This window comes from Cherax quadricarinatus, chromosome 51, assembly GCF_038502225.1.
Source record: "Cherax quadricarinatus isolate ZL_2023a chromosome 51, ASM3850222v1, whole genome shotgun sequence".
NCBI lineage: Eukaryota > Metazoa > Arthropoda > Malacostraca > Decapoda > Parastacidae > Cherax > Cherax quadricarinatus.
Genome location: NC_091342.1, coordinates 19,602,495 through 19,628,763, shown reverse-complemented (window position 1 = coordinate 19,628,763; position 26,269 = coordinate 19,602,495). Strand labels below are relative to the sequence as shown.

The 26,269-nt window shown below is 40.3% G+C and overlaps 1 protein-coding gene across 12 annotated transcripts in view; it reads left to right on the top strand.

The window, feature by feature from the left end:
- The window catches only part of BTBD9 (BTB (POZ) domain containing 9), a 131,873-nt gene that overhangs the window by 48,885 nt on the left and 56,719 nt on the right, over window positions 1–26,269 (top strand). For all 12 annotated transcript variants that reach the window (XR_011393419.1, XR_011393415.1, XR_011393414.1 and 9 more), the window contains exon 10: window positions 25,871–26,057. Coding sequence is in view for 1 of the 12 variants with exons in the window: in XM_070095919.1 (XP_069952020.1) it covers window positions 25,871–26,057 (187 nt within the window). In the remaining 11 variants the exon portion in view is untranslated. The remainder of the gene's footprint in view (window positions 1–25,870; window positions 26,058–26,269) is intronic.

Below are 26,269 nucleotides of genomic sequence, written 5' to 3'. Positions count from 1 at the left end.
GCTGATGTCTTTTGTCTGTCTCATAAATATGCAAGATTACAGGCATGTCTTGCTACTTCTACTTACACTTAGGTCACACTACACATACATGTACACATTTATTTATACACACTCATCTGAGTTTTCTTTGATTTTATCTTAATAGTTCTTGGTCTTATTAATTTTCCTTTTATATCCATGGGGAAGTGGAATAAGAATCTTTCCTCCGTAAGCCATGCGTGTTGTAAAAGTCAACTAAAATGCCGGGAACAATGGGCTAGTAACCCCTTTTCCTGTAAAGATTACTAAAAAGAATAAGAAGAAGAAAATTGTCAAAGTGGGAAGTCTGAATGTGCGTGGATGTTGTGCAGATGATAAGAAAGAGATGATTGTGGATGTTATGAATGAGAAGAAGCTGGATGTCCTGGCTTTAAGTGAAACAAAGCTGAAGGGGGTGGGAGAGTTTCAGTGGAGAGGAATAAATGGGATTAGGTCAGGGGTTTCAAATAGAGTTAGAGCTAAAGAAGGAGTAGCAATAATGTTGAAGGATAAGCTATGGCAGGAAAAGAGGGACTATAAATGTATTAATTCAAGGATTATGTGGAGTAAAATAAAGATTGGATGTGAAAAGTGGGTTATAATAAGCGTGTATGCACCTGGAGAAGAGAGAAGTGTAGAGGAGAGAGAGAGATTTTGGGAAATGTTGAGTGAATGCGTGGGGAGTTTTGAATCAAGTGTGAGAGTAATGGTGGTTGGGGATTTTAATGCTAAAGTGGGTAAAAATGTTATGGAGGGAGTAGTAGGTAAATTTGGGGTGCCAGGGGTAAATGTAAATGGGGAGCCTTTAATTGAGCTATGTGTAGAAAGAAATTTGGTAATAAGTAATACATATTTTATGAAAAAGAGGATAAATAAATATACAAGGTATGATGTAGCACGTAATGAAAGTAGTTTATTAGATTATGTATTGGTGGATAAAAGGTTGATGGGTAGGCTCCAGGATGTACATGTTTATAGAGGGGCAACTGATATATCGGATCATTATTTAGTTGTAGCTACAGTTAGAGTAAGAGGTAGATGGGAAAAGAGGAAGGTGGCAACAACAAGTAAGAGGGAGGTGAAAGTGTATAAACTAAGGGAGGAGGAAGTTCGGGTGAGATATAAGCGACTATTGGCAGAAAGGTGGGCTAGTGCAAAGATGAGTAGTGGGGGGGTTGAAGAGGGTTGGAATAGTTTTAAAAATGCAGTATTAGAATGTGGGGCAGAAGTTTGTGGTTATAGGAGGGTGGGGGCAGGAGGAAAGAGGAGTGATTGGTGGAATGATGAAGTAAAGGGTGTGATAAAAGAGAAAAAGGTAGCTTATGAGAGGTTTTTACAAAGCAGAAGTGTTATAAGAAGAGCAGAGTATATGGAGAGTAAAAGAAAGGTAAAGAGAGTGGTGAGAGAGTGCAAAAGGAGAGCAGATGATAGAGTGGGAGAGGCACTGTCAAGAAATTTTAATGAAAATAAGAAAAAATTTTGGAGTGAGTTAAACAAGTTAAGAAAGCCTAGGGAAAATATGGATTTGTCAGTTAAAAACAGAGTAGGGGAGTTAGTAGATGGGGAGATGGAGGTATTGGGTAGATGGCGAGAATATTTTGAGGAACTTTTAAATGTTAAGGAAGAAACAGAGGCAGTAATTTCATGCACTGGTCAGGGAGGTATACCATCTTTTAGGAGTGAAGAAGAGCAGAATGTAAGTGTGGGGGAGGTACGTGAGGCATTACGTAAAATGAAAGGGGGTAAAGCAGCTGGAACTGATGGGATCATGACAGAAATGTTAAAAGCAGGGGGGGATATAGTGTTGGAGTGGTTGGTACTTTTGTTTAATAAATGTATGAAAGAGGGGAAGGTACCTAGGGATTGGCAGAGAGCATGTATAGTCCCTTTATATAAAGGGAAAGGGGACAAAAGCGACTGTAAAAATTATAGAGGAATAAGCTTACTGAGTATACCAGGAAAAGTGTACGGTAGGGTTATAATTGAAAGAATTAGAGGTAAGACAGAATGTAGGATTGCGGATGAGCAAGGAGGTTTTAGAGTGGGTAGGGGATGTGTAGATCAGGTGTTTACATTGAAGCATATATGTGAACAGTATTTAGATAAAGATAGGGAAGTTTTTATTGCATTTATGGATTTAGAAAAGGCATATGATAGAGTGGATAGAGGAGCAATGTGGCAGATGTTGCAAGTATATGGAATAGGTGGTAAGTTATTAAATGCTGTAAAGAGTTTTTATGAGGATAGTGAGGCTCAGGTTAGGGTGTGTAGAAGAGAGGGAGACTACTTCCCGGTAAAAGTAGGTCTTAGACAGGGATGTGTAATGTCACCATGGTTGTTTAATATATTTATAGATGGGGTTGTAAAGGAAGTAATTGCTAGGGTGTTTGGGAGAGGGGTGGGATTAAATTATGGGGAATCAAATTCAAAATGGGAATTGACACAGTTACTTTTTGCTGATGATACTGTGCTTATGGGAGATTCTAAAGAAAAATTGCAAAGGTTAGTGGATGAGTTTGGGAATGTGTGTAAAGGTAGAAAGTTGAAAGTGAACATAGAAAAGAGTAAGGTGATGAGGGTGTCAAATGATTTAGATAAAGAAAAATTGGATATCAAATTGGGGAGGAGGAGTATGGAAGAAGTGAATGTTTTCAGATACTTGGGAGTTGACGTGTCGGCGGATGGATTTATGAAGGATGAGGTTAATCATAGAATTGATGAGGGAAAAAAGGTGAGTGGTGCGTTGAGGTATATGTGGAGTCAAAAAACGATATCTATGGAGGCAAAGAAGGGAATGTATGAAAGTATAGTAGTACCAACACTCTTATATGGGTGTGAAGCTTGGGTGGTAAATGCAGCAGCGAGGAGACGGTTGGAGGCAGCGGAGATGTCCTGTTTAAGGGCAATGTGTGGTGTAAATATTATGCAGAAAATTCGGAGTGTGGAAATTAGGAGAAGGTGTGGAGTTAATAAAAGTATTAGTCAGAGGGCAGAAGAGGGGTTGTTGAGGTGGTTTGGTCATTTAGAGAGAATGGATCACAGTAGAATGACATGGAAAGCATATAAATCTATAGGGGAAGGAAGGCGGGGTAGGGGTCGTCCTCGAAAGGGTTGGAGAGAGGGGGTAAAGGAGGTTTTGTGGGCAAGGGGCTTGGACTTCCAGCAAGCGTGCGTGAGCGTGTTAGATAGGAGTGAATGGAGACGAATGGTACTTGGGACCTGACGATCTGTTGGAGTGTGAGCAGGGTAATATTTAGTGAAGGGATTCAGGGAAACCGGTTATTTTCATATAGTCGGACTTGAGTCCTGGAAATGGGAAGTACAATGCCTGCACTTTAAAGGAGGGGTTTGGGATATTGGCAGTTTGGAGGGATATGTTGTGTATCTTTATATGTTTATGCTTCTAGACTGTTGTATTCTGAGCACCTCTGCAAAAACAGTGATAATGTGCGAGTGTGGTGAAAGTGTTGAATGATGATGAAAGTATTTTCTTTTTGGGGATTTTCTTTCTTTTTTGGGTCACCCTGCCTCGGTGGGAGACGGCCGACTTGTTGAAAAAAAAAAAAAAAAAAAAAAAAAATTTATAAGTCCCAGCAATGTTTTGGATAAGCGGAAGGAAGAAGAAGAAGAAGAAGAAGAAGAAGAAAGAAGAAGGAAGAAGTAAGGATGAATGGGAGAGTGTTGGCACCTGGAGAAGAAGTTGATATTCTTGGGGTGAAATTTGACTCCAAACTAACCATGAAGAACCATGTTGTAAATCTTTGCAAACAAGGCAGCCAGGAAGCTTACAGCACTTCGCCATATCTCGCATCTGCGTGACAGTAGGGGTTGCAAGACTGTACGAGGCACAAGTACGCTCACATGTTGAGTATGCTCCACTTTCTTGGTTTGCCTGCCCTCCTCTCATCTGCGACTTCTTGACAGAGTAGAGAACAGAGCAAGATGTCTCATCTCTCACCTGACCCATCCTGGATAGATCTGTCATTTCAGCAGAGCCTTCAACACAGGAGAGATGTGGGTGGCCTTACTGTTATGTACAAGGCCAATATTGTCAAAGTACCACACTTGGATCCACTTCGAGGACAGCGTGAAACGAGCTTTTATGCCACAAGACGGGCAGAAAGCAGCAACTTCACTCTGGCTGTACCCTTCTCCAGGACATCACTCCATCTGAGATCATATATACCCAGGATGACTTGAGTATGGAACATATTTGTACAGCATAATGATGTCAACGAGATAGTCAATTGATCAAATGAAAATGCTGGCCCACAGATGGTTCCAACTTCATCCTGTTCCCTACTTGTATGTCTTTCTTTCAACACACCGGCCGTATCCCACTTAGGCGGGGTGGCCCAAAACGAAAAACGAAAGTTTTACCTTTTACATTTAGTAATATATACAGGAGAAGAGGTTACTAGCCCCTTGCTCCCGGCATTTTAGTCGCCTCTTACAACACGCATGGCTTTTGAAGGAAGAATTCTGCTACTTGTATGTCTCATAACAATAAAAACGTTTTCAAATGAGCTGATGTAGGTAACAGCTCTTAGCTTGCCAATCAAGTTAGGAATCCTTAACCTGTAATAGCTTGTCATTAAACCTAGGGATCCTTAGCCTTGTCAAACCCTGTGTAAAAAAAAAAAAAGGAAGAAGAAAAAGAAGTTCCCTTGAAGCATGATGTGTAAGACATATGATGAGTGCCAGTGATGAGATGAGATAAGGGATGACATTTTGATGAGTGCTGGCAGGGTCCAGTGATAAGATGAGATAATTGGTCACATTTGATGAGCTTGGCACCTCTGTCTCTGCTTATCTGTCTTTCTGCTTGTGTCTGTGTCTCAGAGAGAGCCACTGTGAACCAACAGGTATTCTTACGCATTATATCTACAAACACAGTATAGCACTTTGGATTTTTTGGGTTATCCTAGATAATTTAGACTATGTATAATTGTATTTACGTTTACCTATGAGACAGAGACAGACAGAGATAGACACATTCCAGAATTGTATCTCTTTACTTAGGGCATAGGTTATAAGACATTCTGAAAGGGTGATGCACAAATGTTGCACATGTGTTATTATCGAGGTATTTTATATTTCCTTGACCACTTGTGGCCACATTCACCTCAGATCCACTAAACTTGGGGTCAACATCACTTTCCTCTTAAGACATGACATCAGTGAATCTTTGGTGTTTGCCACGCTGTTTTCTCTAGCTGACACTCAGTTTAACTGGTGCTCCCACAAGGTAGTAAGTGGTCCCAGATTTTTTTAATACAGTACACACTAAAAGTTAAGACACATTCTAAGCTGACCAGGCATCTTAGGCCAGTTGTCCCAAAAGTTTGGGGCACTAGCATAAGAACGTATGTATACGTTTGGACCATTTATGGGTTAAAGGAAGAAGGGGTTAGTGTTAGGAGTAGATAGGAAGCAGTATTGAGGCTAAGTACAAAGATGAGAAAAGTTTATTGTAGATATAGCAAATCACTTTTAGTTAAAATGTTGTGGAGAATCTGTATTGGTGGAACTCTCAAAGAAAAAAGTAGACACAGTAAGTACACCGACCATCCGACTTACGACCTGCTCAACTTACGACCGCTCAACTTAGGACCATGTTTTTTATGCCAAATTTCTGGGAAATAAACAACTATTTGTGTTGTACACAGTGTTTATCCTAAACCTTACAGTATAAAATACAGTACTAACAGCATAAAAAGTAAAGTAAAACATGAAATACCAAAATAAAACAATAAAATAAAGTCATTACAAAAATGTTTTGTTGATATTGAGTAGTAAAGTTCGACTTACGACCATTTCGACTTACGACCGGTTTCTTGGAACCGAACTCGGTCGTAAGTCAGATGGTAGGTGTATCCAGTTTCATAGTGTCCGCCTTAGGTTAATAATCAAAACAGTATTTCCTCTCTGCCAGACTTATTAAAGCCATGTAGCATGAATTAATAAGATATTCAATTCTCTTGTATTCATTGTAAACTCACCTAATGACCATATGTACAAAATTACTGCACTATTATTGCCTTATTAACCCTTTCAGAGTTTCCGACGTACTAGTACGCCTAAATTCTAGCGCCTTCAAATTTAGCGAGAGAAAGCTGGTAGACCTACATATGAAAGAATGGGTCTATGTGGTCAGTGTGCACAGTATAAAAAAAATCCTACAGCACACAGTGCGTAATGAGAAAATAAAAAACTTTGACCATGTTTTTGGTTTAAAACAGCGTCTTTGCACTGTATTTTCGTATGGTATTTATGGTTGTATTCTAGTTTTCCTGGTCTCATTTTATAGAATGGACGACATATTACAAAAATTGAGATGATTTTGATTGGTTTCACAAAGAAAAGTACCTTGAAATTGAGTTCAAAGTAGCAGAAATATTCGATTTTTGCCAAAGTTCAAAAGTAAACAGATCATGCCACGCATCCAATACATGTCAACTGTTGAGTCTTATATTCTTTCACAAGTGCGCTGATATTATTTATATTATTTTTACACTAAGGCAGTAGTCTGCATAACAGTAAATCTTCTATTTTTTGTGAGAAAAATTCAAAGTGGAAAGCAAAAGAAATGTAAGAGGGGCCTGAGGACATGACTAATGAATAGAGGAAATTATATTTTAGTGCCAGGAATGTCTGTCTTGTCTATTCTGGACCCTGTTTGGAAATTGGCATCTTTTGAAATTTGTGTGAAATTGGCAAAACTGCTAATTTCTGACCGCTTTTTTGGATAGTTGAAATCGGTAAATGGGTGGTGTCTTGTACTCATTCGATAGAAAAAATGGAGTTCTAGTGAAATAGTTATGATTTTTGTCGATTAGTACTCTGCAATTGGCTGAAAATAGGGCTGAAAATGGGCGAAACCACCAATGCTTAAACATCGCCGAGACCGCTAAGTTCGTGAGAGCATAATTCCGTAAGTTTTCCATCAAATTTCAAACTTTTGGTGTCATTATGATTGGGAAAAGATTCTCTATCTTTTCATAAGAAAAAATATTTTTTTTTTTTTTCCGAAAAATTTTCGACCCTGAGAACGAGTTTGAGAGGTCTTCTCGGCCCTGAAAGGGTTAATCTTAAGTTAGTCTTAAGTTTGCCCAAAATGCTCTGCATGTAAAGGGGCTTTTGGCATGTACACCCAATTGTTATACTCCTTTGTACAATTATGTATCGTGCTGAAGTAAATTTAGTAGTAGTAGTACTACAGTACAGTGGAACCTCGGCTTACGAGTTTAATCCGTTCCGTGACTTGCTCGTATCCTGATTTGTTCGTATGTCGAGTCAATTTTCCTCATTTAAATTAATTGAAATGGCATTAACCCCTTGACTGTTGCAACCCCCAATCCTAAGGTGTCTCTTGGTGTTGCAAAATTTAAAAAAAAAATATATATTTTTTCTTATGAAATGATGGAGAATCTTTTCCCAATTGTAATGACACCAAAAAAACGAAATTTGATGGAAAACTGACGGAATTACGCTCTCGCGAAGTTAGCAACCTCGGCCATATTTACAAATCGGCAATTTCGCCCACTTTGAGCCCTATTTTCAGCTAATTCCATTGTTCCAGTCGACCAAACTCACAGCTATTTATTTAGAACTTTGTTTTTTTCTATCAATTGAGTACAAGAAACTGCCCACTTACCGATTTCAACTACCCAATAACTTGGTCAGAAATTTGCAATTTGGCCAATTACACGAAAGTTAAAAAATATGACAATTTCAAAATAAGGTCCAGAATGAACAATGCAGACATTTTTGGCTCTAAAATAATATTTTCTTTGTTCATCAGTCACGTCTCCAGGCCCCTCTGATATTACTCTTGAATTTTTATTCAAACAAAAAATAGAAGATTTACTGTTATGCAGACTACTGCAATATTGTAATAATTGTACAAATAATGTCAACCCATTCATGACTGCATATTAGAATGACTAGTTGGACATTTATTGGACAATGACATAATTTGTTTACTTTTGAACATCGGCAAAAAATCAAACATTTCCCCTACTTTGAGCTCCATTTCCAGGTTCTTTTTATAGTAAAACCAATCAAAATCACCTCTATTTCTATAATATGTTTTCCATTCTATCAAATGAGACCAAGATAATGAGTACAGTAAGGCCCCACTTTACGGCGTTCTGCTAATACGGCGATGTCAAATTATGACCAAAATTTGCTATACGGCAAGCGGACTTTCAAATACGGCGCGCCCCATCCGGTTTGTTTACAGTTTCCGTGACCACATCTATTACGTCAGGAAACTTTCCAAAATTTCAAGTGTTTTAAAGTTACTGCATATTTTATATGTACTCTGATAATTATACTTATGTGTACCTGTACCTAAATATACTTACACACTGTGCTGGTGTGCAGGTACACATTAAAATCGCTAAGTCTCTCTCTACTCATGACGCCAATACTACGTAATAATAATCACTCTTGGGCACACTAAATGTCTTATTTTACATCAATGTAGGCATTTTCATTAATCCATCTATGATATTTTCCTCAAAATTATATACGAAACCCATTATATAGCATGTAAACATGATACATACACTCACAGAATAAAAATTTATGTAAATATGAGATTTGTTTACAAAGCAGCTATGTAGGTAGCGTCGGAAGAATTACGTTTTCTCTAGTCAAACTGGGGGATAACTGTAGAAAAATATTCTTTTCGTATGCCTTTACTGTATATATAGCAATTCATGACCCTTGTGGGTTTAGTGCTTTTATAATAAATTATAATATTATTATTATTAATAATAATAATATTATTATTATTATTATTATTATTATTATTATTATTATTATTATTATTATTATTATTATTAATACACCTACCATCCGACTTACGACCTGCTCAACTTACAACCACTCGACTTACGACCGTGTTTTTTATGCCAAATTTCTGGGAAATAAACAACTATTTGTGTTGTACACAGTGTTTATCCTAAACCTTACAGTGTAAAATACAGTACTAACAACATAAAAAGTAAAGTAAAACATGAAATACCAAAATAATACAATAAAATAGTCATTACAAAAATGGTTTGTTGATATTCAGTAGTAAAGTTCGACTTACAACCATTTCGACTTACGACCGGTTTCTCGGAACCGAACTCGGTCGTAAGTCGGATGGTAGGTGTATTATTATTATCTTCATTCACTCTAAAAATGGTGTGTTGCTGTTTGTTTATTCTGAACTAACTTGTACAACTTGTACACAATGTAAGAGTATTTGTACTGTGAGGTAATTATTATTATAATAAAAAAATATTGAGGTAAATGTTTTACAAACTCTTACAAATTGACGTGAATGAACTAAAAGTAGACACACATTAATACGCATTTATTTTGCCTGACCAAGTGATCGTCCACTACCTGTTCAGTTTGTGTTCTTACATTGTCTCAACTCTGTATCTCGTTCTCTCTCTCGTTTACTCTTTCGTTAACTAGTTGGCTCTCATTGACGATGGCATCTAGGCTTAGCTGTAATAAAAAGAGAAGTCGTTAGCCTCTTGCTTTAAGTGCCAAGTTAGAGGATGATGGTGTGCCATTCTGATTTTATTCAATAAACTCCCTGCCATTCACCTCTCACACATTAATATTAATATTTTAAGGTAAGTAATAAGTGTACTCTGTGTGTATCTTACCTTTTATTGTATTTTTAATGCCTATTTCTATTGCTAACTTAATAAAAGTTAGTGTAAACTTGTTGTCTGGCATTTATTGCATATTTTGTGTGTGCTCTGATAATAATACTTGTGGAGCTGTATGGTAGCCGGGTGGAGGGACAACATTACATTTTCTCTGCTCAGCCATCAGAGAAAACATGTATGAATCTGCGTTTGGCCCAGCCACTCCCTCACTCCGCTTTTGTTTACAATTTTCGGCATGAATTATTCGTTACTTCTACCTTCGTTTATGATGGCATCTAAAGGTAGTTGTTAGAAATGATCAAATTTTTTTTATTTTTTTTTATTTAAAACAGTACAGAACAGTTAATAAAAAAATAATACAAGACCTATCCGGCAACAGATGTGATAACCTTCCATCGCCTAATGAACCACACACAACTCCGTGTGGCTTCCAACACCCCCCCCTTTACCCCCCTATTCTAAATCAAACAGGTTTACCACAGCAACCTGCATTAATCTTACAGACATATTGACATATATACATTAATATAACAGTTGTCATGCTTGTCCACAAAGTGTATTAAACGACCACAAGACCGCTTGAACAGTGTACTAACAACAGTCATGGTTTAGATATATATCACAACAAACAGTACATTGCTACAACATAAAAGAGACGTAGCACACATAAGTAATTCACTACAGGAAAAGACACCTATTCCTAAAAATTATCACCAACACAAACGTGTTTAAAGCCTCAACCCCCCGTCCCCCCTCCCCTTTGCATTTCCCACCCAAACCTATTCCAAACCAAACATACAAATTATACAGTAAAGAAAAAGAATATAACATCGTAACACATTGATACAGGACATGTATATACACAACCCAGTTCACAAATATCCTCAAGTAATTACAAAGGGTCTATCCATGTACATACAAGAGGCCTCATAACAGCAGGTCCCTCACAGCTAACACTACCAGTGTTTTTATACATTGTGTATGCATAGGTATAAAATACATACCCAATACTTGACACAGAACATAAGGATGCTCCTCAAACCTCCACCATACAGACCCCACCCCATAATATTATACAACATAATAGTCCAAGATTCACACACACAGCAGCAGCATACGGCACCTCAACCACACCAGCTAACCTTAGGCGCACACAGGCGCAGGCAGCAACACCTCTAAACAGAACCTAACACTACACATACTCCACAATTTGTAGACACATCTGAACAGCACATATCAAGTCACTTTCATCCTAACACTGGGCACATGCCCCTCAAGGCGCACGCTATCTGACGCTCCCAGACACACACGCCATTAACCGGCGCTGCCATCAAGCAGCAGACCTCACCACACCTTCCACGATGATTCCCGCCCCTATCTGAACCCCCCCTCGCACCTGGCTAAGGTTTCCTCCCTCGCTTCCCACTACTACTTTTGCTTGTCCACTTGGGCCCTGGGGCCACGTTTGCCACGCTCTCCACGCACGACACCCGTGCCACCTGGCACCACCTGCTGTCGCTGCTCACCTCCACTAGCGCACCGGCCCCCATCTACCGATGCTTTCTTCCCTGTTCATTGAGCCGGCGTCAGGACGTCGTCAGAGTCCGACATTGCTGCCGCCCTCTTCCTCGTCCCAGCGTCCTTCTCCATGTTTGTGACTGGATTGTCCACACGATGAACCTCCACCACCACCTTCGTCTCAGCCTTCTGACGAGGGGTCACCACGTCCCCGCCAGCCCCACCAGCACCAACAACCGCCTCCTGCTGCTCTACTGCCATGGACACAATCTCCGCACTGGCTGTCGGCACAGCAGGGGAGACCACATCCGTAGATGAGAACATGGTATGCAAAACAGACGCTATTGTCGCATCCAAGTCCTCCACTTCCACCGTCACCTGGTCCTCCCCGGAAGCCTGCTGTACCACCGGCGATGCAGATGACTTGAGAGACGACAGCTCCAGATTCGACACCACCACTGGCTCAATCTCCTCACTCCAAAGCCGACCGTGCCCACCATCTCCATTTCATCCATGTATGGGAGCCTCCTGCCCATCGTCATTCGTTGATCCACCGGCCGGCCTTCTGGTCTGCCCTCGCTGCCCACACTCTGCTGCCATATGATCATAGTCACTGCAGAGGCGGCACGTCCGCCGTTGACCAGCATACGACACCATGACCTGTGTGCGGAAGTCATCAAGGTACACATACGATGGTATGGCCTGGTGTAGAGACATCTTAAGGGTAAACGAACCGTCTGGGAGACCAGCATATGCCCCAGCCACCCTATTGCCTTGTTTAGCCATGTGTACCACTCCGTATCTTCTGAAAACACTGCGGAGATCCGTTGCATCGGCCTCGAAGGGCACTTTGCGCAGTTTCATCCACGTATATTGTTGAGAGACATCCACCATACGCACATGCACTTCAGGGGACACATCTACACAGAGATCTTGGAATTGCTCAACCAGCTTCTCGTACACTGGCTCGTAGAGTAGTTTCACAAATATCCAGTAACCGCCATTTAATGCCACACCATACAAATCCTTGTCTGCAATACCATAAGTGTCACAGATAATCTTAGGTAGCAAAACTTGTTCATTCTCAGGCGTAATCGCCCCCCGAACAAGCTGTATACCAACGGTATTCACCCGCCTCCTCACGCTGAATACCATGACGTCACTGGATAGCTTGCTAGACTGTCAGCAGAGAGGTATGAGGCACGTCCACACTCCTTGGCAGCTAGGTCGCGAATGATCAAATTAAGTGAACAAGGCATGTCGATGTTAATAATATGGCTCTGGGCCACAGTGTACGTAGCTGGTAGGTGTAGCCCAGGCGGGCTACACCTACCGCCTACCTACACTGACTTCCCACAAATTAATACTACTCACCTCTCTTCCTATATTAAGACTACACATATTTTAAGGTAAATAATGAGTGTACTGTATGTGTATTTTACCTCTCTGGGATGTTTTAAATTTTTTTTTTTTTCAACAAGTCGGCCATTTCCCACCGAGGAAAATACTTTCATCATCATTCAACACTTTCACCACACTCACACATTATCACTGTTTTTGTAGAGGTGCTCAGAATACAACAGCTTAGAAGCATAAACGTATAAAAATACACAACATATCCCTCCAAACTGCCAATATCCCAAACCCCTCCTTTAAAGTGCAGGCATTGTACTTCCCATTTCCAGGACTCAAGTCCGACTACAGTGGACCCCCGCATAGCGACTTTAATCCGTGCAAGAGGGCTGATTGTTATGCGAAATGGTCGGTATGCGAATGAATTTTCCCCATAAGAAATAATGGAAATCAAATTAATCCGTGCAAGACACCCAAAAAATGAAAAAAAAAATTTTACCACATGAAATATACATTTTCCTACACACAAAGAGAAGGATACATGCACAATAGTAGAGTAGTACATGCACAATATATATTGTGCATGTACTACTCTACTAAATGAAGAATAAATGACACTTACCTTATTGAAGATGCAGCAATGACTGATGAGACACTGTGTCCTGGGAGTGCCTTTTCCTCCTGAGTACTGTAGGTCCTGTTTGGCATTTTCTTCCAGAACATGCCTTATCACACTGTGTATGCCACTACGATTCTTAAATCTCTCAAACCAACCTTTGCTGGCTTTAAATTCACCAATATGAGCACTAGTTCCAGGCATTTTTCCCTGTTCACCTGGGTGTTAGTCGACTGGTGTGGGTTGCATCCTGGGAGACAAGATTAAGGACCCCAATGAAAATAAGTTAGATGACACTGACTTTTTTGGGTTATCCTGGGTGGCAAATCCTCTGGGGTTAATTGTTTCTTGGTATTCTCAATAAGCCACACCAACAACGGTGCTACAGCAGCAGCAGCAGCTGACAGTGCTACAGCAGCAGCAGATGATGCTACAGCAGCAGCAGACGATGCTACAGCAGCAGCAGACGGTGGTACAGCAGCAGCAGACGATGCTACAGCAGCAGCAGACGGTGGTACAGCAGCAGCAGCAGCAGCAGACGATGCTACAGCAGCAGCAGACGATGCTACAGCAGCAGCAGACGGTGGTACAGCAGCAGCAGCAGCAGACGATGCTACAGCAGCAGCAGACGGTGGTACAGCAGCAGCAGCAGCAGACGATGCTACAGCAGCAGCAGACGATGCTACAGCAGCAGCAGCAGCAGCTGACGGTGGTACAGCAGCAGCAGCAGCTGTACCACCAATAGTAGCGATGGTTGATTGGGGTTTATTATACAACCTGGCCAGCTCGGAGACACGCACTCCACTTTCATACTGATCAATGATCTTTTTCTTCATCTCTATAGTAATTCTCACCCTTATTGCTGTAGGGTTGGCACTAGAAGCTTTCTTGGGGCCCATGGTCACTTATTTTCCAGAAAAAATCACCAAAAGCACTGTAATAATACGAAATGTTCCGATTGTATGCTTGGATGTTACCGCGGAGGCTGGCTGGTAAACAATGCCACCGGCGGAACATGTGAGGCTGGGTAAGGGCGCACATTGGACGCGTCTCGGACGAAGAGCGGTGAGCGGGTTTTTAGGCGGTATGCGAGGCAAAATTTTTGCGAAAAAAGCGAGCGGTATGCGGATTGTACGGTATGCGATGCGTACGGTATGCGGGGGTCCACCGTATATGGAATAGGTGATAAGTTATTAAATGCTGTAAAGAGTTTTTATGAGGATAGTGAGGCTCAGGTTAGGGTGTGTAAAAGAGAGGGAGACTACTTCCCGGTAAAAGTAGGTCTTAGACAGGGATGTGTAATGTCACCATGGTTGTTTAATATATTTATAGATGGGGTTGTAAAAGAAGTAAATGCTAGGGTGTTCAGGAGAGGGGTGGGATTAAATTATGGGGAATCAAATTCAAAACTGGAATTGACACAGTTACTTTTTGCTGATGATACTGTGCTTATGGGAGATTCTAAAGAAAAATTGCAAAGGTTAGTGGATGAGTTTGGGAATGTGTGAAGGTAGAAAGTTGAAAGTGAACATAGAAAAGAGTAAGGTGATGAGGGTGTCAAATGATTTAGATAAAGAAAAATTGGATATCAAATTGGGGAGGAGGAGTATGGAAGAAGTGAATGTTTTCAGATACTTGGGAGTTGACGTGTCGGCGGATGGATTTATGAAGGATGAGGTTAATCATAGAATTGATGAGGGAAAAAAGGTGAGTGGTGCATTGAGGTATATGTAGAGTCAAAAAATGTTATCTATGGAGGCAAAGAAGGGAATGTATGAAAGTATAGTAGTACCAACACTCTTATATGGGTGTGAAGCTTGGGTGGTAAATGCAGCAGCGAGGAGACGGTTGGAGGTAGTGGAGATGTCCTGTTTAAGGGCTATGTGTGGTGTAAATATTATGCAGAAAATTCGGAGTGTGGAAATTAGGAAAAGGTGTGGAGTTAATAAAAGTATTAGTCAGAGGGCAGAAGAGGGGTTGTTGAGGTGGTTTGGTCATTTAGAGAGAATGGATCAAAGTAGAATGACATGGAAAGCATATAAATCTATAGGGGAAGGAAGGCGGGGTACGGGTCGTCCTCGAAAGGGTTGGAGAGAGGGGGTAAAGGAGGTTTTGTGGGCAAGGGGCTTGGACTTCCAGCAAGCGTGCGTGAGCGTGTTAGATAGGAGTGAATGGAGACGAATGGTACTTGGGACCTGACGATCTGTTGGAGTGTGAGCAGGGTAATATTTAGTGAAGGGATTCAGGGAAACCGGTTATTTTCATATAGTCAGACTTGAGTCCTGGAAATGGGAAGTACAATGCCTGCACTTTAAAGGAGGGGTTTGGGATATTGGCAGTTTGGAGGGATATGTTGTGTATCTTTATATCTGTATGCTTCTAAACTGTTGTATTCTGAGCACCTCTGCAAAAACAGTGATTATGTGCGAGTGTGGTGAAAGTGTTGAATGACGATGAAAGTATTTTCTTTTTGGGGATTTTCTTTCTTTGTTGGGTCACCCTGCCTCGGTGGGAGACGGCCGACTTGTTGAAAAAAAAAAAAAATGTATGTGTTGTGTGACCTAAGTGTAAGTAGAAGTAGCAAGATGTACCTGAAATCTTACATGTTTATGATACAGAAAAAAGGACACCAGCAATCCTACCATCATGTAAAACGATTCCAGGCTTTCATTTTACACTCACTTGGCAGGACTGTAGTACCTCCCTGGGCGGTTGCTGTCTACCAACCTACTACCTAGGTTTCCCTGAATCCCTTCGCTAAATATTACCCTGCTCACACACCAACAGATCGTCAGGTCCCAAATACCATTCGTCTCCATTCACTCCTATGAAACACGCTCATGCACACCTGCTGGAAATCCAAGCCCCTCGCTCACAAAACCTCCCTTACCCCTTCCTTCCAACCTTCTCGAGAATGACCCCTACCCCGCCTTCCTTTCCCTACAGATTTAAATGCTCTCCATGTCATTCTACTTTGATCCATTCTCTCTAAATGACCAAACCACATCAACAAACCCCTCTTCTGCCCTCTGACTAATACTTTTATTAACTCCACACCTTCTCCTAATTTCCACACTCCGAATTTTCTGCATAATATTTACACCACACATTGCCCTTAGACAGGACATCTCCACTGCCTCCAACCACCTCCTCGCTGCTGCATTTACAACCCAAGCTTCACACCCATATAAGAGTGTTGGTACTACTATACTTTCATACATTCCCTTCTTTGCCTCCATAGATAACGTTTTTTGTCCCCACATATACCTCAACGCACCACTCACCCTTTTTCCCTCATCAATTTTATGATTAACGTCATCCTTCATAAATCCATCCGCCGACATGTCAACTCCCAAGTATCTGAAAACATTCACTTCTTCCATACTCCTCCTCCCCAATATGATATCCAATTTTTGTTTACCTAAATCATTTGATACCCTCATCACCTTACTCTTTTCTATGTTTAGTTTCAACTTTCTACCTTTACACACACTCCAAAACTCATCCACTAATCTTTGCAATTTTTCTTTAGAACCTCTCATAAGCACAGTATCATCAGCAAAAAGCAACTGTGTCAATTCCCATTTTGTATTTGATTCACCATAATTTAATCCCACCCCTCTCCCGAACACCCTAGCATTTACTTCTTTTACAACCTGTGAAGATTTACTCAGCCCTGTAACAACTTCAGACCGTATTACCAAAACTGGCTCCTCCTCAGGAAAATTAATGTATAGAAAAAGAATAAAAACTGACAAACATAAACACTTTATTATTTAGAAAATATAAAATATAAAACACTTAAATATGAAATATTAATCCTACATTAAAGAAAATGAAAAATGAAAAATATAAATTATAACTGAATTCAACGCTAATATAAAACTTGGGTGTCTGGTGTTGGTGACACTGCGTGTTGTTGAAATTGAAGCCGTTGCTGATGATGGGGGGGGGGTCGCAGGTGTTGGTTACAACCCACCGGTTCGTTCTTCACAGGATAGCCGTGAGTATTCTATCCCGATGACAGGAAGCAGGCTCTTTACCGCTGCAATGATGAGGGGTTACGTCTTGCAATTTCATACAGGTGCACAGGTAATTAAATCCAAAAAGGGGAAGTCTCAGGACGTTAGTTCATCTCAGTCAGTTCTACTCGTTGATTGGCAGGTGACCCTCTCTGTCATCCAAGCTGGAAAGATAGACAGGTTACCCACTGCTTAAGAAATCACTCTCCATGATAAGTACAATACTTAAAAGATGTGGTGATTATTACAACAGTCAACTTAGAGCAAAACTGAAAGGACTAAATTTATTATTGGTCAAAAGTGAAGCTTTTAACCAATAAATCCACTAGAATACAAGGCAGGCATGTACTTACAGTAGTGCTGGGAGCTGTGAGTCTAGTGATTACTGTTTGGACCGGAGCCCCACACGTCACCTTTCGGGGGGGGTGGGGGAAGAAGGAGGGGAAGGTATAGCGGGAGCTAGACTGACCCTACCTTAACAAGCAGCCGGCAGTCAAACTATCACTTTCGGGGTGGGGGAAAAAAGGCGGGAATAGCGGGAGCTTGACTTACCCTACCTTAACAAGTAGCCGGCAATGAAACTATTGTTACTATATACTCCCTCGCTACTCTTATCTATTGAACTTTTCCCTCACACTCCCCCATACCAAGACTTATAGTCAAGGAGTATAAGAAGAATAGGCGAGGAAAAAGTTCTAACATATGGAAGTCGCGTAAGGCAAGAAATCTTCTACTGACTGTCACGACTTAACCAGTCAGAGAAATAATTGGATTAACCATTGATATACACAATGTGGAATTTAAAAGCCTGGAGTGCCAATGTCCACCTCAAGAGGCGACTGTTGGTTCCCTTAAAAGTTTCTAGGTATATCAAAGGTTTGTGATCCGTTTCTAAAATGAATTCTTTTCCCAGCAAATAAAATTTAAGTTTGGAGATACCCCACACAAGGGCCAAACATTCCTTTTCTATGGTGGAGTATCTCGTTTCTGTGGGAAGGAGTTTCTGGCTTAGGAAGCATACAGGGAAGGGAGTACCATCATGGTATTGTAGTAGCACCGCACCTAAGCCAGTATTGGAGGCATCAGTTCTTAAACAAAATGTTTTATTAATATCTGGAATCTTAACTATAGGGTCTTTCGAGAAGATATTTTTAATCTCATTAAACTTTTCCCGAGCTACGTCGGAAAGTTCAAGAGGTTCCTTCACAGACTTTTTAAGGAAGTCGGATAAGATGCCTGTAAGATCAGTAAGGTTCGGGATAAACGGTGCATAAAAATTTACAGAACCAAGAAAGCTACGCATGAGCTTCTTGGTTTTGGGGAATTTAAATTCTAATAAAGCTTTGATCTTATTGGGGAGAGGCTGCAGAGAGTTATTAGAAAGGATCAGTCCAAGATATCTAATCTTGTTATACCCAAGGAAGCATTTCTTCGGCTTGGCAGTGAGACCATGAGAGTGTAACATACGCAAAACTGATGTTAATGTTTGGATATGTTCGCCCCACGTGGATGTCATTACGTAAATGTTATCAAAATAAACTGAAACATTTGGCATATTACCCAAGACCTTTCTCATCAGTCTCACATAGGTAGCACAGGCAGTTACCAAACCGAAGGGCATAGTTCTATACTGCTTCAGTCCTTGGTGTGTAGGAAAAGCGGTGTACTGCTTAGAAGAAGGATCTAACATTACTTGATGATATGCCTGTGCAATATCAATCTCTGAAAAGGAAGAGTCATAAAATTTGTGTAGATCGCTATCTATTAAGGGCATAGGCTCAGCATCCCACCGAGTTATAGCATTAAGGCCTCTGAAGTCAATAGCAAGTCTATATGAATTATCCTCCTTAACCATGACTACTGGTGAACAATATGAAGATAATGAAGGTTCAATGATCTTTAGTTTTAATAATTTGTCTACCTCTCGGTCAAATGCATCCCTAAGGTGAACTGGAACTGGGTATAATTTTTGTTTGATAGGATTGTGCGTCACTAAGTCAATCTTATGGACTACCGTGGAGGTAACACCTGGAATATCAGTAAAGACGTCTGAAAAGTTACTCACACATTGAAGTAGTTCATGTCTCTTATGGTCATCCAAAGATTCATTAATATTAATGTTGGTTGTGCCCGACTGGTCAAGAGTCACCAAGTCATGTAGTTCTTCATCATAGTCTAAGTTAGAGGTGTCAATTTCACACACCTTACATTCTTCAGTTGTCTTATCAAGTTCGTGTGGAAAAACTAAGTCAAAGTTATTAAAGCAGTTAACCGAATTTCTTCGGTAATATTTCTTAAGGATGTTGATATGATAAAGCTTAGGTTTCCCCTTGACTTCTATGAGGTAATCAACTTTCCCACAAATTTTTAATACTTTATATGGACCTTTCCATGCTACTAATAATTTATTTGACTTGATCGGCAAAAGTACAAGAACTTCATCCCCTACTTTAAAACTTCTCCTCTGACTTTTGGAATCAAATAGGTTTTGTACTGGTCCATTGACAAGCTTAGGTTTATCGAAACTATGTCAGAGGTCTCCTCAAGTTTGGATCTAAGGTCAAGGAGAAACTGGTAAGAAGACTGAACCTCAGCACTCACCTCCTCATTAGTCCATAAGTCATGAAGGATGGACAATGGGCCTCTGGCCTGTCTACCATAGAGAAGTTCAAAAGGTGAAAACCCCAAAGAGTCACTGGGAACTTCCCTCATGGCAAACAAAGCACAGGGTAGGTAACGATGCCACTCCTTAGGTTTAAGGGAGCAAAGTTTCCTTAAAATGGACTTGAGAATCGAATGCTGGCGCTCAATCCTCCCATTACAGCTGGGATGATAGGGTGTGGTGAAGAGAGGCTTCACTCCCAGAAGTTGGTATAGATGTTGCATTAAGTCAGATGTGAATTGTGTCCCATGGTCAGACAAAATTTCTCTAGGGATGCCCACTCTGGAGAAGATGGACAAAAGGGCTTCAGCCACCTCTGTAGTGGTTATGGTCTTTAAGGGTATGGCTTCAGGGAAACTCGAAGCATAATCAACTAATGTTAATATATATCTATGTCCCCCAGATGAAAGTGGAGATAAAGGACCAACGATGTCAATAGCTACTCTTTCAAACGGTACCGTAAAGATTGGCATTTTGACCATAGGTACTCGCCTGGTACCTCGGGAGGATGACAGTTGGCAAACTTTACACGATCTACAATAAGTAGTGACATCTGAGGACATTTTTGGCCAAAAATAGGTTTCCCTAATTTTATTTAAGGTTTTATGATGCGAGAAATGTCCGGCCACTGGCAGGTCATGAGCCATTTTAAGAACAGTCTCTCTGCATTGACTTGGAACAACTAAGATGGAATAGTCTATCTCATCTGAATTTAATTTGAATACTGACTTGTACAAGATACCTTTTATATATTCAAATTTATATGAAAAGTTTTTCCTTTGGATAACTTGATTTTGTTTAGCGGCATTATGGCAATTCTGAAGAGAAGGGCAATTACGTTGTAAATTGACAAAGGAGTCCTTCGATATATCTAAAGGCTTAAAGTCAGGGAAAACCAAAGGATGGATAGTAGGAGAAGCCTGGGCTTTGGTCTGAGCCCTAGTCAAGACATTTATGGTATCGGAGGTGATATCTTCACTTTCATCTAACAAGTGAACCGGTGATCCTACTACCTCGCTTTCGAGAGTATTATCACTGGTTTTTAATCCCACATGAATCTCACCAGACATTGTCTCATCTGAACTTTCGAGGGGCTTCTCTGACTCTACAGGAAGAGGATCTGAAAAGCCTATGTCCACCTTTGGTGATGAAAGGTCAACCTCAGAAGGAAGAATGGCACCTTTTACATTACCTATTAGTACGGAGCAAGAAGTGATGGGAGCTAGTACGGCTTCAGACCAACCTGTGAACCATTTAGACCTAATGTAACAGCGAATGGTAGGAAAAGTGTCCGTACGGCCCAAGTAGTCTGAAAGTATAGCAGAGGAATGAGTTTCTTTAAGGTTAGGGAACAGCTTATCAGAAATGACTATACATGTGCATCCAGTGTCTCGTAAAATGGTAGATACATTAAGTCCATTAACTGTTCCTGAACAGAAGGGTGCTTGGTCATTACAGTCTTTAAAACATCTTCCAACTTTTTGGACCTTCTTAGAAGGACAATCTGGACGTTTATGTCCCTTAACACAACACAAATGACAAACAGGAATAAAAGAAGTCATTTTACTTTCCACTAGAGGCTTTGATTTCTTAAGGTCTGATGAACCCTTGCCCGTAGGGTTCGATCCCTTTAGGTCTTTATAGGAATTGTGAGCCTCAGCATACAGGTCAGCAGCCTCAGCAACTTCCTCAGCTTTAATCAGGTTACGTTCTCTGATGAATGTTCGTATCTGGTGAGGAAGAGCTGTCAGGAACTGGTCAGCAACCATGAAGTATAAGAGATTCATAACTGTGATCAATTCCTGAACTCTCTATCCAAAAGTCGAACAAACGAAAGAGTGCTACCTGTAACTGCTGAAAGTTCTGGCCCGGCTGTAAGGTGGCATACCTGAAATCTTTCCTGTAAGAATTAGTGGTTTTTTGATATGCTTTAAGGATTGCCTTCTTCAGTAAGTTATAATTACATAGGATATCCTGCGACAAAGTTGCATAGATATTCAAGGCTGTACCAGAAAATAACATTCCTAACCTGGTAGCCCAGGTGTCAGCAGGCCATTCACAGAGGGTAGCGGTATTTTCAAACCTGATAATGTATGAAGTAATGTCTTCCCCCTCTGTGAAGGGAAGTAAATTAGGTGTTGGAATATGTGCACTAGCTGCATGATGTTCAATTACTCCTTCCTCTAATTGTTGTTGTGTAAGAGTTAACTTTTTATTCTCTAATTCAAGGCGAGCTTTTTTGAGCTCGCGATCCTTTTCTCTCTCTATTAACTCAAGTTCTCTAGCTTTTTCCTCACGTTCTCTAGCTTTTTCCTCAACTTCTCTATCCTTTGCTCTTTCCTCAAGTTCTCTTATTTTAGCCTGTTCCTCACGTATTTTAGCCTGTTCCTCACGTACTCTAGCTCTTTCTTCACGATCAAGTCTATCACGCTCCTTTTTGTCTTCACTTTCTCTTTCTAACTGTCTTTCTTGGATTTCTCTCTCAATTCTCTCTCTCTCCTTTTTCTCTTCTCTTTCCCTTTCTGTCTCTCTTCTCTCTCAATTCTCTCTCTTTCAAGTCTTTCCTGGATCTTAGCACTAATGAAAGATTCTAAATTTTTCCCTGTTATTTCTAACTTACTTCCAGCGTTCATCCAAAACTGGTATTCCTCCATACTTGCAAGAATAACTTAAACTATCAGGGGAAATGAAACCGGTATTAAAGAAAACAGAGGGCTCAATTCCTGCTCCGCTCAAACTGTAAATAAACCAGAGGGCTCGATCCCTGCTTCAATTAAACAATATGTATTAATTAAAACGAAGGGTTCTGTGCCGGCTCCGAGCAAAGAGTAAGTAGAATGGGGGTCACTTGACCATCCAATCTTCTCATTAACAAATCAAGAGTGTCCTATGACAGTTCCCTTGATATAATAAAGAGCTCAATGAAACAAATTGTCACTGGAAAATCTCTGGTCCCTAGAGTCTAATCCTCCAAAGTGTTTCAAGCTCACACAAAAATAGATGACAGAATTAACTAGTATTCCTGCCTTGACTTGACTTACAATAAATTGAGACTATAACAATCACCAAATCTTTTAAATACCTGTACTGTAGTCCTACCATAGAGAATGATTACTCATGGCTGGTGGTAACCGTCTGTGGTATGCGGCGTTGAAGTTCCAATGGTAGATTCGAGATGGAATTGAATCTTGATTCAGTAGATTTGATCCTGGCAAGGTCGCCACTTGTGAAGGTTTACTCAGCCCTGTAACAACTTCAGACCGTATTACCAAAGCTGGCTCCTCCTCAGGAAAATTAATGTATAGAAAAAGAATAAAAACTGACAAACATAAACACTTTATTTAGAAAATATAAAATATAAAACACTTAAATATGAAATATTAATCCTACATTAAAGAAAATGAAAAATATAAATGATAACTGAATTCAATGCTAATATAAAACTTTGGTGTCTGGTGTTGGTGACACTGCGTGTTGTTGAAATCGTAGCCGTTGCTGATGATGGGGGGGGGGGTCGCAGGTGTTGGTTACAACCCACCGGTTCGTTCTTCACAGGATAGCCGTGAGTATTCTATCCCGATGACAGGAAGCAGGTTCTTTACCGCTGCAATGATGAGGGGTTACGTCTTGCAATTTCATACAGGTGCACAGGTAATTAAATCCAAAAAGGGGAAGTCTCAGGACGTTAGTCCATCTCAATCAGTTCTCATTGATTGACAGGTGACCCTCTCTGTCATCCAAGCTGGAAAGATAGACAGGTTACCCACTGCTTAAGAAATCACTCTCCATGATAAGTACAATACCTAAAAGATGTGGTGATTATTACAACAGTCAACTTAGAGCAAGACTGAAAGGACTAAGTTTATTATTGGTCAAAAGTGAAGCTTTTAACCAATAAATCCACTAGAATACAAGGCAGGCATGTACTTACAGTAGTGCTGGGAGCTGTGAGTCTAGTGATTACTGTTTGGACCGGAACCCCACACGTCACCTTTCGGGGGGGGGGGGGGAAGAAGGATGGGAAGGTATAGCGGGAGCTAGACTGACCCTACCTTAACAAGCAGCCGGCAGTCAAACTATCACTTTCGGGATGGGGGAAAAAAGGCGGGAATAGCGGGAGCTTGACTTACCCTACCTTAACAAGTAGCCGGCAATGAAACTATTGTTACTATATACTCCCTCGCTACTCCTATCTATTTAACTTTTCCCTCGCACAACCCCATCTATAAATATATTAAACAATCATGGTGACATTACACAACCCTGTCTAAGACCTACTTTTACCGGGAAGTAGTCTCCCTCTCTTCTACACACCCTAACCTGAGCTTCACTATCCTCATAAAAACTCTTCAGCATTTAGTAACTTACAACCTATTCCATATACTTGCAACATCTACCACATTGCTTCCCTATCCATTCTATCATATGCCTTTTCTAAATCTATAAATGCAATGAAAACTTCCCTACCTTTATCTAAATACTGTTCACATATATGCTTCAATGTAAACACTTGATCTACACATCCCCTACCCACTCTGAAGCCTCCTTGCTCATCCGCCATCCTACATTCTGTCTTACCTCTAATTCTTTCAATTATAACCCTACCGTACACTTTTCCTGGTATACTCAGTAAACTTATTCTTCTATAATGTTTACAATCTCTTTTGTCCCCCTTCCCTTTATATAAAAGGACTATACATGCTCTGCTAATCCCTAGGTACCTTCCCCTTTTTCATACATTTATTAAACAAAAATACCAACCACTCCAACACTATATCCCCCCCTGCTTTTAACTCTTTCAGGGTCCCCAGGCTCTCCCAGACTTGTTCTCAGGGTCGCCAAAATTTCAAAAAAAGAAAAAAAATAATTTTTTCGTTTGAAAAGATAGAGAATCTTTTCCCGATCATAATGACGCTAAAAGTATGAAATTTGATGGAAAATTTATGGAATTATGCTCTCGCGAAGTTAGCGGTCTCGACGATGTTTATGCAGCGGCGATTTTGCCCAATTTGAGCCCTATTTTCGGCCAATTCCAGTGTATTAGTCGACAAAAATCATAACTATTTCGCTACAACTCCATTTTTTTCTATCGAATGAGTATAAGAAACCACCCATTTACCGATTTCAACTATCCAAAAAAGTTGTCAGAATTTAGCAATTTTGCCAATTTCACACAAATTTCAAAAGATGCCAATTTCCAAATAGGGTCTAGAATAAACAAGAAAGACATTCCTGGCACTAAAATAACATTTCCTCTGTTCATTAGTCATGTCCCCACGTCTCTCTTACATTCTTTTGCTTTCCATTTTGAATTTTTATTCTCACAAAAAATAGATGATTTGCTGTTATACAGACTACTGCATTAGTGTAGAAATGGTATAAATAATATCAGCGCACTTGTGAAAGAATATTAGACTCGCCAGTTGACGTGTAGTGGACGCTTAGCATGATTTGTTTACTTTTGAACTTTGGTAAAAATTGAACATTTCTTCTACTTTGAGCTCAATTTCAAGGTACTTTTCATTGTAAAACCAGTCAAGATCATCTCAATTTCTGTAATATGTCTTCCATTCTATAAAATGAGACCAGGAAAACTAGAATACAACCATAAATACCATACGAAAATACAGTGCCAAGTCGCTGTTTTAATCCAAAAACACGGTCAAAGATTTTTTTTTCTCATTACGCACTGTGTGCTGCAGTATTTTTTTTATACTGCGCACACTGACCACATAGACCCATTCTTTCATATGTAGGCCTACCAGCTTTCTCTCACTAGATTTGAAGGAGCTAGAATTTAGGCGTACTAGTATGTCAAAAACCCTGGTGCATAAGCCGTACTAGTACGTCCGAAACCCTGAAAGGGTTAACATTTCTGTCATGATCCCATCAGCTCCAGCTGCTTTACCCCCTTTCATTCTACGTAATGCCTCACGCACCTCCCCTACACTCACATCCTGTTCTTCTTCACTTCTAAACAATATCTGCTGTTTTGTTCCAGGCTTCTGCTGTGGGACTGTGATGATCGCTCTTATAGTTACTACATCGAAGCCTCAGTTAATAATAGAGATTGGGAGCTGATTGTTGATAAAACACGTGAAGCTTGCAGATCATGGCAAACTTTAACCTTCCCATCAAGAGCCATAGTTTATTTTAAAATAGTTGGCACATTTAATACTGCTAATGAGGTAAGTGATGTAAATCTAATGAGAATTGCTAATTTCAATATGTATGAAATTTCACAATGCACCCCAAACTTTATGGGTTTTATTGTATTTTAATTTGATCTCGTGTGTGTATTTATAGAGGCTTCTTCCACTATTTCATTAGTACTTTGTTTATTCATCATCATTATATTATGAATTAGTTTTCTTTGGTTCATTTAGGTGTTTAATTGTAC